We start from the raw sequence: 9,512 nt of genomic DNA on the forward strand, positions 1-9,512 counted from the left end.
CTCACCGCAACCTCCGCCTCCTGGGTTCAGGCAATTCTCCTGCCTCAGCCTCCTGAGTAGCTGGGATTACAGGCACGCACCACCATGCCCAGCTAATTTTTTGTATTTTCAGTAGAGACGGGGTTTCACCATGTTGACCAGGGTGGTCTCGATCTCTTGACCTCGTGATCCACCCGCCTCGGCCTCCCAAAGTGCTGGGATTACAGGCTTGAGCCACCATGCCCGGCCCACCTGGCTAATTTCTATGTTTTTTGGTAGAGACGGGGGTTTCACAATCTTGGCCAGGCCAGTCTCGAACTCCTGACCTCATGATCTACCCACCTCAGCCTCCCAAAGTGCTGGGATTATAGGTGTGAGCCACTGTGCCTGGCCCTAATTTTTGTATTTTTAGTAGAGATGGGCTTTCACCAGGCTGATCTTGAACTCCTGGCCTGAAGTGATCCACATGCCTCGGCCTCCCAAAAGGCTGGGATTACAGGTGTGAGACACTGCACCTGCCACCCCCTTCCTGTGCACATTTTGTATTGCTTTCTATGGAAGTCTCCAACCCATATTCCCTGACACACTTAATAAGATACCTAAAACCTCTAGGAGCATCTCCACATATGCCAAAGGAGTGGGCAGATTAATTTGGAAGTTCAGGGACTTCAAAACATCAAGCTCTGACTCCAGCAATTCTTCTTTAGTGTGTAAATAGCCTAGACTCTGGAGGAAATTCAAGACTGTAACGTTGCTGATTATCTGAGCAAAGAAAAAACAGAGGGGGAAAGAAGAATGTTAGGATAAAGGTCATACATCTTGGCAGATTGCACAAAGCCCTTTATAATCCAGCCCATTCCTTCGTCTCCAGTCTTGTCTCTTGGTAATTCCCCCTCATACTCTGCTTGGGAATTACTTGCAGTTCCCAAATCCTCATGCTGTCCCTCTCCAAGCTACTACGCATGCTGTTTTCTATACCTGGGTCCCCCTTCCTTTCCTCCCTTCCTCTCACTGCTCTCCCTAACTCCTCTCTCTTTTCTCTTAGGATCCACCCATCTCCCACCCCACCCATTTCAATAAGTCATTTTCTCTAAATACACTTCCTTGACTCTCCAAGGCTGATGAGGTACATATATAGCCCTCTGTATTTACATTAATCAGAGCATTTTTTCACACTATTTGTATGTGTCTTTTCCCATTACATAATAGGTTCCTTGTGAGCATAGACAATATTTTTTTTACTGTTGTAGCCATGGGACCTAGTATACCATCTGGCCATAGAATAAACTCAGTAAGTATTTGTTGAATGAATGATATTTTACTGTATAGGCATTGGGTAGTGATGTGGAAACATTTTTTTCCTTATAAATGTAATAGTTTGCCTTTACTGCTGATAGGTATGCTGGCAATTCAGGAACCTTATGTAAACTGCCCTTGAATCCAAGGGGAGGAAAGGTGACCAGTATGAATGATGGCATCTGTCCCAATTATACTTTGGGAACAGAACTTAAGGCTATTTAACTGCCTCTGTGTGAGTGAGGGGGTGGTGGGAGGGGAGGGAGAGAGAGAGAGAGAGAGAGAGAGAGAGAGTGAGTGTGTATGTAGAAGGTATGCTTAGGAAGCATAATTACACTCTGGAATTTCCACGAGTTGTATCACCTACCCTAGGAGTAGGTTTCTCACAGCTACCTTGTTTTTTGTTGTTGTTGGGTTTTTTCTTTTTTTTCTTTTTTTTTGAGACAGAGTTGCTCTGTCGTCCAGGCTGGAGTGCAATGGCACGATCTCAGGTCACTGCAACCTCCACCTCCCGGGTTCAAGCGATCCTCCAGTCTCAGCCTCCCGAGGAGCTGGGATTACAAGCATGTACCACCACACCTGGCTAATTTTTGTATTTTTAGTAGATATGAGGTTTTATCATGTTACCCAGGCTGGTCTTGAACTCCTGACCTCAGGTGACCCACCCACCTTGGCCTCCCAAAGTGCTGGAATTACAGACATGAGCCACCACGCCCGGCCCATTGTTGTTTTTAATTTGTAATTTATTTATTTTCTTCCTGTCGCTGACTTGAAGCTCATCACAGCCCCCTTTGAATAAGCTGGTTTCTTCCTAACACTCAGGTGCCCATGAGCAACCCTAGCTCCTTACTTTGTTTTGGAAGGAAAGTTTGCTGGCCAACTGAACACATGACACAAGACGGAGAGTAAACTTGTTGAAAAGCTGCTCTTTCAGAGCCCTCCAATTCTGAAACTCTCTCTTATTATCTCTCAGCTGGATTCTGGCTTGCCTGCAGATGTTCTCTGCCTGTTTTACCATAAACCTATAAGGAAGGGAAGGAGAGAGTAAACAATCCACACTCACACAAACTAAAGGGAGTTTAATTTGCTGGCTAAGAAATTTACATTTGAGGCTGGGCATGGTGGCTCGTACCTGTAATCCCAGCACTTTGGGAGGCCGAGGCAGACTGATCACTTGAGCCCAGGAGTTCAAGACCACTCTGGGCAACATGGCGAAAACCCGTCTCTACAAAAAAAAAAAAAAATTAGCCAAGTGTAGAGGCACATGCCTGTATTCCCAGCTACTCAGGAAGCTGAGGTGGGAGGATTGCCTGAGCCCAGGAGGTCAAGGGTGCAGTGAGCTGAGATCCCGCCACTGTACTCCAGCCTGGGTGACAGAGTGAGACCCTGTCTCAAAACAACAACAATAACAACAAAGACATTTACATTTGCAAGTTAAAGAGAGAGGGTGTAAAGCCAGGTGTCAGGGTAAGGGGCAACTACTAGTACTTTATTAAAGATGTACATACATTAGCCACTCTGAGAGGTGGGACTCACAAAGGCCTTATGCCAGGGCTTTACCTTTCTAGGATTTCTACAGCCTGGTAGCTCACAGATTTCTCCAGACACCATTGTTCAGACAGGAGAAAAACAAACTCTGCCAAAACAGGAAAAAAACAGCCTAATTCACAAGATGCAACCAAAACTACTCTGTGAACTCTTGGTGTTGTGTAAAAGCCATGATAGGGCCAAGGGAAGAGGGTCAGGAGGTGAGAAAGATGAGACTAAAACAACCAAAGCTGAGCTTAGTTTCCTTTGCTGCCAATAGGCAGATCAGAGGCATGAAAAGGAGGCTGACTGAGTGCCAAAGACAAGGGCTTACCAAGCCTCCTCCGTGACCCTTGAGCCTTCCTGTGGGTCTCAGCTGATAAAAGGCTTGGCCAGTTACACACAAACATACCAGCTGGTCTAGGTGACCTCTACACCATGCTGGGAACCCCCCAGCTTCAAGGATGATTCTTGGATGGATAAGAACCCTAACTCCTATATTCTGTTTTCTGTGGAATGTTGGCAGGAACAGGTCCCTCCTGGAGCTTCAATATTCTTTATGACACTGTTTGTTTAGTAACCACCCTCTGGAGAACTCCCATTGCTTTACAAACACAAGCCACCTTACAGCTGGACACCATCTCTCCACCACCAGTTTGTTGGGTAAATCTGTGGTGGCTGAGCCTCTCCCCAGGAGCAAGTGTGTTACTGTGAAGTGGCTTGTTTTGAAGAAACATCCCCTAAATCAGGGAACATAACCCAGTTTGGGGGGAGGGAGTCACTGGGAAGGTGAGAAGGGTGAGATACCTTGGCAAGATTTTAGCCTGCCTCTGTTTCTCTTTGAAAGAATAGCTCCAGATAGAGTTCTGTTTAGCTTGCAATATCATTAGAGGGTGGAAACAAGAATAAATATCAGTTCTCAACAAAGAAAGCTCCTACAGACCAAGGACCTTTTAGCATTGATCAGTAGAGAATTACACATACAGTCAAATAATCATATGTCTTCAGAAAAAAATTAACTTTCTTAGAAAATGAAGTCAAACTAGCGCAAGACACTTTAACAATCTACTCAACACACATTACACATAGATATATGTACAAAACTTCATCATTACAGAGGCTACAGTTTGGCTAGCAATGTCCAATGCAGGACAGACTTAGTTGAAGCAACTCAGCAAAATATCCTAGAACACATAATTGTGTCTATTATTAGTTATTTTATTTGCTGGACTTTAGGCTTTCTTTGTTTTGTTCTTTCTGTATGTGTGCAGTTGTTTAGTTTTGGTTTGGTTTTGCTCTGAATTATCTGGGCATTTGTTTCTGTTTTCCATTTTAATTTGCCAAGAAAACTGAGCTTTGATTAGGTGGAATGGATGAGGGTTATGCCCTCCCTTACTACTGGCCCCATCTCCTCGCTAACAAGCACACTCAGATCTGCATTAACTAAAAGACCCTCCCCTTCTAGCCTCTTAGGGGAGGGCTCCACCTCTCTCCTTCCCATAGCTGTTGAATTTTTTAAAAATAAATTAATTAATTAATAATAAATAGATGGGATATTTCTATATTGCCCAGGCTGATCTCAAACTCCTGGGCTCAAGCAACACTCCTGTCTCAGCCTCGCTGTTGAATTACTTGAAAGCCTGGCTTACACACCTACTGTTGCCACTTCATTCACTCCCTAATTTTCTACATTTTGGCTTCTACCTTTCCTAACTTGCTGAAATGATTCTCAGAGGATAATACCTATGTCCAAATTGTTAAATGTCATGGCTTCTTGAAGTCTTTAGTTCTGTTGATATCCCTAAAGCATCTGAAACTGCTGACCATCATCCTTTTCAAAGTCTCCTTTTGGCTTCCAAAAGTCCCTTTTGTTCTGTTCCTATCTCCTCCTTTTCTTTCATAAGTCTTCTTCTTATTCCAATCCCCCAAACACAAAGTGTTACCCAAGGAACTGTCCTTGACCTGCTTTTTTCTCTTCTCCTTCTAGGAGCTCATCCTCTGCCACAGTTTCAACAATATCATTGTGAAGATAACTTGAAAACTTTTATCTCCATTTCTGACCTCTCTTCTGACCTACTTTTTGAATAGTCTACAAGAACACTTCCTTTAGATGTTCTGCAAACACCTTAAACTCAGCAGATCCCAAACCAAAACTATTATGTATATTTTTTGAGACAAGGTCTCACTCTGTCATCCAGGCAGGAGTGCAATGGCACGATCTTGGCTCACTGCAATCTCCACCTCCTGGGTTCAAGCGATTCTTCTGACACTGCACCTGGCTAATTTTTGCATTTTTAGTAGAGATGGAGTTTCACCATGTTGGCCAGACTCCAAAAAGCTATTATTATCTTTCCCGAACAACAGTCACTTTTCCTCCTGCTTTATTTGTGTAGTGTGTCTGTGTGTTTCTTTTTCTTTTCTTTCCTTCCTTCCTTTTCTTTCTTTCTCTTTCTTTCTTTCTTTTCTTTCTTTCTCTCTCTCTCTTTCTCTTTCTCTCTCTCTCTCTTTCTTTCTTTCTTTCTTTCTTTCTTTTCTTTCTTTCTTCTTTCTTTCTTCCCTTCTTTCCTTCCTTCCTTCCTTCCTTCCTTCTTTTCTTTCTTAGACAAGAGTTTCACTCTGTTGACTAGGCTGGAGTGCAGTGGTGCAATCTTGGCTCACTGCAACCTCCACCTACCAGGTTCAAGCGATTCTCCTGCCTCAGCCTCTTGAGTAGCTGGAACTACAGGCGCCCGCCACCAAGCCTGGCTAATTTTTGTATTTTTAATAGAGACAGGTTTCACCATGTTGGCCAGGCTGGTCTTGAACTCCTGACCTCAAGTGAGCCACCCGCCTTGGCCTCCCAAAGTGCTGGGATTACAGGTGTGAGCCACCACACCCAGCCTATGTATTTCTTTTAATAACCACTATACTCCCAGTCTCTTAGGTTCAACCGTTTGGCATAGTCACCTTTTCCTCCTTCATTTCTTAAATTTATCCAAGGCAGAACCCTAGACTTTGCCTCTGGAATGTTTTTAATCCACTCTCCCTTGTCATTCCCTCTGCCCTATCACCTAGCCTAAAGACATTGACTCTACCTGTCTGCCTACCTCCATCTCCCTCTGGTTGAATCCATCCTTTACCTCCTTTATATCACTGCCAAAATAATGCTTACTAAGGCAGGGTTACTGTCATATCACTCCTTATTTAAAAACCTTCAATATTTTGTTGGTTTGGCCGGGCGCGGTGGCTCACGCCTGTAATCCCAGCACTTTGGGAGGCCGAGGCGGGTGGATCACGAGGTCAAGAGATCGAGACCATCCTGGTCAACATGGTGGAACCCCGTCTCTACTAAAAATACAAAAATTAGCTGGGCATGGTGGCGCATGCCTGTAATCCCAGCTACTCAGGAGGCTGAGGCAGGAGAATTGCCTGGACCCAGGAGGCGGAGGTTGCGGTGAGCCGAGATCGCGCCATTGCACTCCAGCCTGCAGAACAAGAGCGAAACTCCGTCTCAAAAAAAAAAAAAAAAAAAAAAAAAAATATTTTGTTGGTTTCCTACTAAAGCAAGCATAAACTCTTCCCCTTGGCATTCAGACTTCCACATGTAATGTCTCCAAACTACTTTTCTGGTCTTAATATCAACTACTCTTCCACACTGGCCAACGTGGACTACTGTACCCACATGCACCCTAAGCACCCCAAGCACCCCATTTCCATAGCTTTACTCATGCTACCCCTTTTTGGTAGAAACGTTGTCTCCTTCCTCCCCCTTCACCAACCCAATGTCATCCTTCCTTCAAGGTCTGCCTGATCAGTTCCAATGCCTGGGCCATCCCCTGAATTCTTCCTGTGACCCCATTGCTCCACTCAATCCCCATAAACACTTGTTTTTTTTTTCTCTCTCTCTCTCTCTTTGATGTCACTTATCTAACATAGTACCTAGTCATTGTGTATTTGTCCTAATATCTTCCCCAAATTGCACATGGTTTGAAGGCAAGGCCTCTCTTTTTCAACTTTCTTTTTTTTTTTTTTTTTTTGAGACAGCGTTTCACTCTTGTTGCCCAGGCTGAAGTGCAAGGGCACGATCACGATCTTGGGTCACTGCAACCTCTGCCTCCTGGGTTCAAGTGATTCACCTGTCTCAGCCTCCCTAGTAGAGGGGATTGCAGGTGCACACCACCACGCCCAGCTAATTTTTGTATTTTTTTTAGTAGAGACGGGATTTCACCATATTGGCCAGGCTGGTCTTTAACCCCTGCCCTCAAGTGATCCACCTGCCTCAGCCTCCCTAAGTGCGTGGCATTACATGTGTGGGCCACCACGCCCGACCCTCTATTTCATCTTTTTATCCAGGCAATGCCATTAGTAAGTACTCCATACACGTCAAAGAAATCAAGGGGAGGGCACTGTTGTGTCTTGTCCATCACTATATCCGGGGTTTCACCATGTTGGTCAGGTTGGGCTTGAACTCCCAGCCTCAGGTGATCCGCCCGCCTTGGCCTCCCAAAGTGCTGGGATTACAGGCGTGAGCCACCATGCCCGGCCACCAAACATTTTCTGAACGAATAAAATCAACGGAATCTTAAGGTCAGCGCCTGAATGACACATGCCCCAGTCTCCCATGAACCCAGCTCCCCGGCCCTGAAGCCACACCCACGATCCGGGGCTCCCTGAAGGTGCCCAGCCGCCCCGCGGCCTCCCGCACTGCTTGCTCATTCTGCTGGGCCAAGTGAAGCAGGGCGTCTTCAATCATCTCTGTGGCAACAACTCCAAACTGAAAGTCAACGAGGGAGGCCAATCTTGGCCTCATGGGTCCGTCCATGTTCACGAGCCTCTTGGGTCACCTGGACGGTCCACTGGATCCATATACCGACCCCCTTAGCTCCTCTCCAGTCTTCCACCACACCCTGGATTCCTCGTCCCCTTCCAGTGAGTGTGTCCTTGCCTCAAGTCTGAGGAAAACTCAATTCCCACCACAGCCTCAAACCCTCCACAGTTTTTTCCCGCCCCAACGGCCGCGGACTCCTCAGCCAATCAGAAAGCACGTCCACTTCTCACCTCTCGCGTCCATCTCGCGTGCCCGGGAACCTTGGCTCTGCCCGGGAAAAGGGCACGCGGACTACAACTCCCAGCGTCCACTGCAGCGGCCAAGGACTACGGTTCCCAGCGAGCCCCACGCGGCTTCTGCGCAAAAGGAGGAGCGGCAACATGGGGGCTTCGGGCGGTGGTGACCCTCTGGATGCTAAGCGTGGAGAGGCCCAGCTCGCTCAGCGTATCGACCCGACTCGGGAGAAGCTGACAACTGAGCAACTGCATTTCATGCGGCAGATGCAGCTTGCCCAGTGGCAGAAGGCTCTACCACAGCGGCGGACCCGGAACATCGTGACCGGCCTAGGCATCGGGGCCCTGGCGTTAGCTATTTGTATCCGCCCGTGTTGTAGACTCCAGGGGACCGTATATAGGGGCAGGGGAACAGAATGTGCAGGAAGGCCAAACCACCCGTTTAACTTTTGGGTATAATGGGATTAGTAGCTTCCCTTGTTATTCCTAAGGTGCTCTTTTAACTTGATTTATTAATAATAACGGAATTGGAGTTCAGGGCTTAGAAAGAGCAGCGGGCGGGAAGCTGGAATCACTGATTTGGGAGAGTAACAAGAGTGGTAGAGCAAATTTAGGAAAGGGGAATGTACATATTCCACGTGGTTTCCTGAACCTACCATCCCAGATGGTTACACCTTTTACTCGATTTCCCAGGAGCGTTTCCTAGATGAGCTAGAAGAAGAGGCCAAAGCTGCTCGAGCCCGAGCTCAGGCAAGGGCGTCAGGATCCTAGTATGGATGCATATTGGACATCTCCAACCTGCAGGAACCCTTTCACGTGGTGAATGATGCCCCATGACCCTTACTAACCTTGGACCATGCTTGAGCTCAAGAAACCAGGGAGTTATGCATTTGGCCACTGTCAAAAGAACAGAACTTTGCCCACAGCACATTTGCTGTGTACAGTGACTGAGCCCTTTCTTGTAGTTTGTTTCCTTGAGAAGTGTGCGTTTGACCTTGGCTTTTCCCACAGTTTCTTTATGGCTTACCCCCTTCACCTTCCAGGGATGCAACTGTTAATGGGGTTAGGCATGGCAGCTCTGTGCAGTGTTGGAGTCTACAGTGGGATAGATAGGGTCAGGTTGAGAATAATAAACTGAATCATCTCTCCTGGAGTCATGTGAATGTGGAGGCTGTGAGGCAGCATATGGCACTTCATGCTGGAAAGCTTCACAGGTGGTTGCTGCAGTGGTGGCATTGCCCCAGGGAGCTGTAAATGTTTAACTAGAATTACTTTTTCCATGAGATCTTTCCACCTGATTTAAGGGAGAGATCACTGGGCTGTTTTGAGACTGAACCCACGTCTTAGGGGAAGAAAGGTCACTCTTCTGCCCTCTACCCACAAGAACATACTGTAACTCTACTGTTTTTCCCATCATCAGAGAGAGGGAGAGAGAGAGAGAGGTGGATGAATGGTGAAAGACAAGCAGCCTTCATTCTTTTAACTTTCCCTGGTACCTGCCTGTACAGGTCTACGGTGGGATCTGGAGGGGATCCTAACTTGGTCAAGTGGATCACTGACTTTGCAGTTTCCTCATTAACTGATGGCAGGAACCAGAGGGCTGGGCAGCTTCCACCCCTGCCTCCCATTGTGAAAAGAGAGTCCCTTTTAAATCCTCCCCTGCTTCACCC

At 46.7% G+C, this 9,512-nt stretch overlaps 2 protein-coding genes across 4 annotated transcripts in view; one reads left to right on the forward strand and one right to left on the reverse strand.

The window, feature by feature from the left end:
• CNTD1 (cyclin N-terminal domain containing 1) overlaps nucleotides 1-7,949 on the reverse strand; it is a 12,447-nt gene extending 4,498 nt beyond the window's left edge. The window contains exons 1-4 of one of the 3 annotated variants that reach the window (XM_017509378.2): nucleotides 7,840-7,949; nucleotides 2,836-2,911; nucleotides 2,126-2,297; nucleotides 579-741 (exon numbers count right to left, since the gene is read on the reverse strand). In XM_017509378.2, coding sequence (XP_017364867.1) covers nucleotides 579-741; nucleotides 2,126-2,297; nucleotides 2,836-2,911; nucleotides 7,840-7,852 — 424 coding nt within the window. In that variant the 5' untranslated portion in view covers nucleotides 7,853-7,949. Of the gene's footprint in view, nucleotides 1-578; nucleotides 742-2,125; nucleotides 2,298-2,835; nucleotides 2,912-7,434; nucleotides 7,727-7,839 lie in introns of those variants that run through there. The other 2 variants (XM_017509377.2, XM_037731643.1) reach the window with 2 other exon arrangements.
• LOC108289807 (cytochrome c oxidase assembly factor 3 homolog, mitochondrial) lies at nucleotides 7,945-8,995 on the forward strand. The gene is made up of 2 exons (XM_017509380.2): nucleotides 7,945-8,203; nucleotides 8,507-8,995. The coding sequence occupies exons 1-2, from the start codon at nucleotides 7,990-7,992 to the stop codon at nucleotides 8,611-8,613; spliced, it is 321 nt and encodes a 106-aa protein (XP_017364869.1). The 5' UTR covers nucleotides 7,945-7,989; the 3' UTR covers nucleotides 8,614-8,995.
• Nucleotides 8,996-9,512: the final 517 nt, after the last annotated feature.

Source organism: Cebus imitator, unplaced genomic scaffold, assembly GCF_001604975.1.
Source record: "Cebus imitator isolate Cc_AM_T3 unplaced genomic scaffold, Cebus_imitator-1.0 Scaffold415, whole genome shotgun sequence".
In the NCBI taxonomy this organism is placed as follows: Eukaryota; Metazoa; Chordata; class Mammalia; order Primates; family Cebidae; genus Cebus; species Cebus imitator.

Coding starts and splice junctions, on each gene's coding strand:
- LOC108289807 (XM_017509380.2), top strand. CDS start 7,990: ATGGGGGCTTCGGGCGGTGGTGACCCTCTGGATGCTAAGCGTGGAGAG. Junction 8,204..8,506: donor GGCCCTGGCGTTAGCTATTT/GTATCCGCCCGT, acceptor CTACCATCCCAG/ATGGTTACACCTTTTACTCG.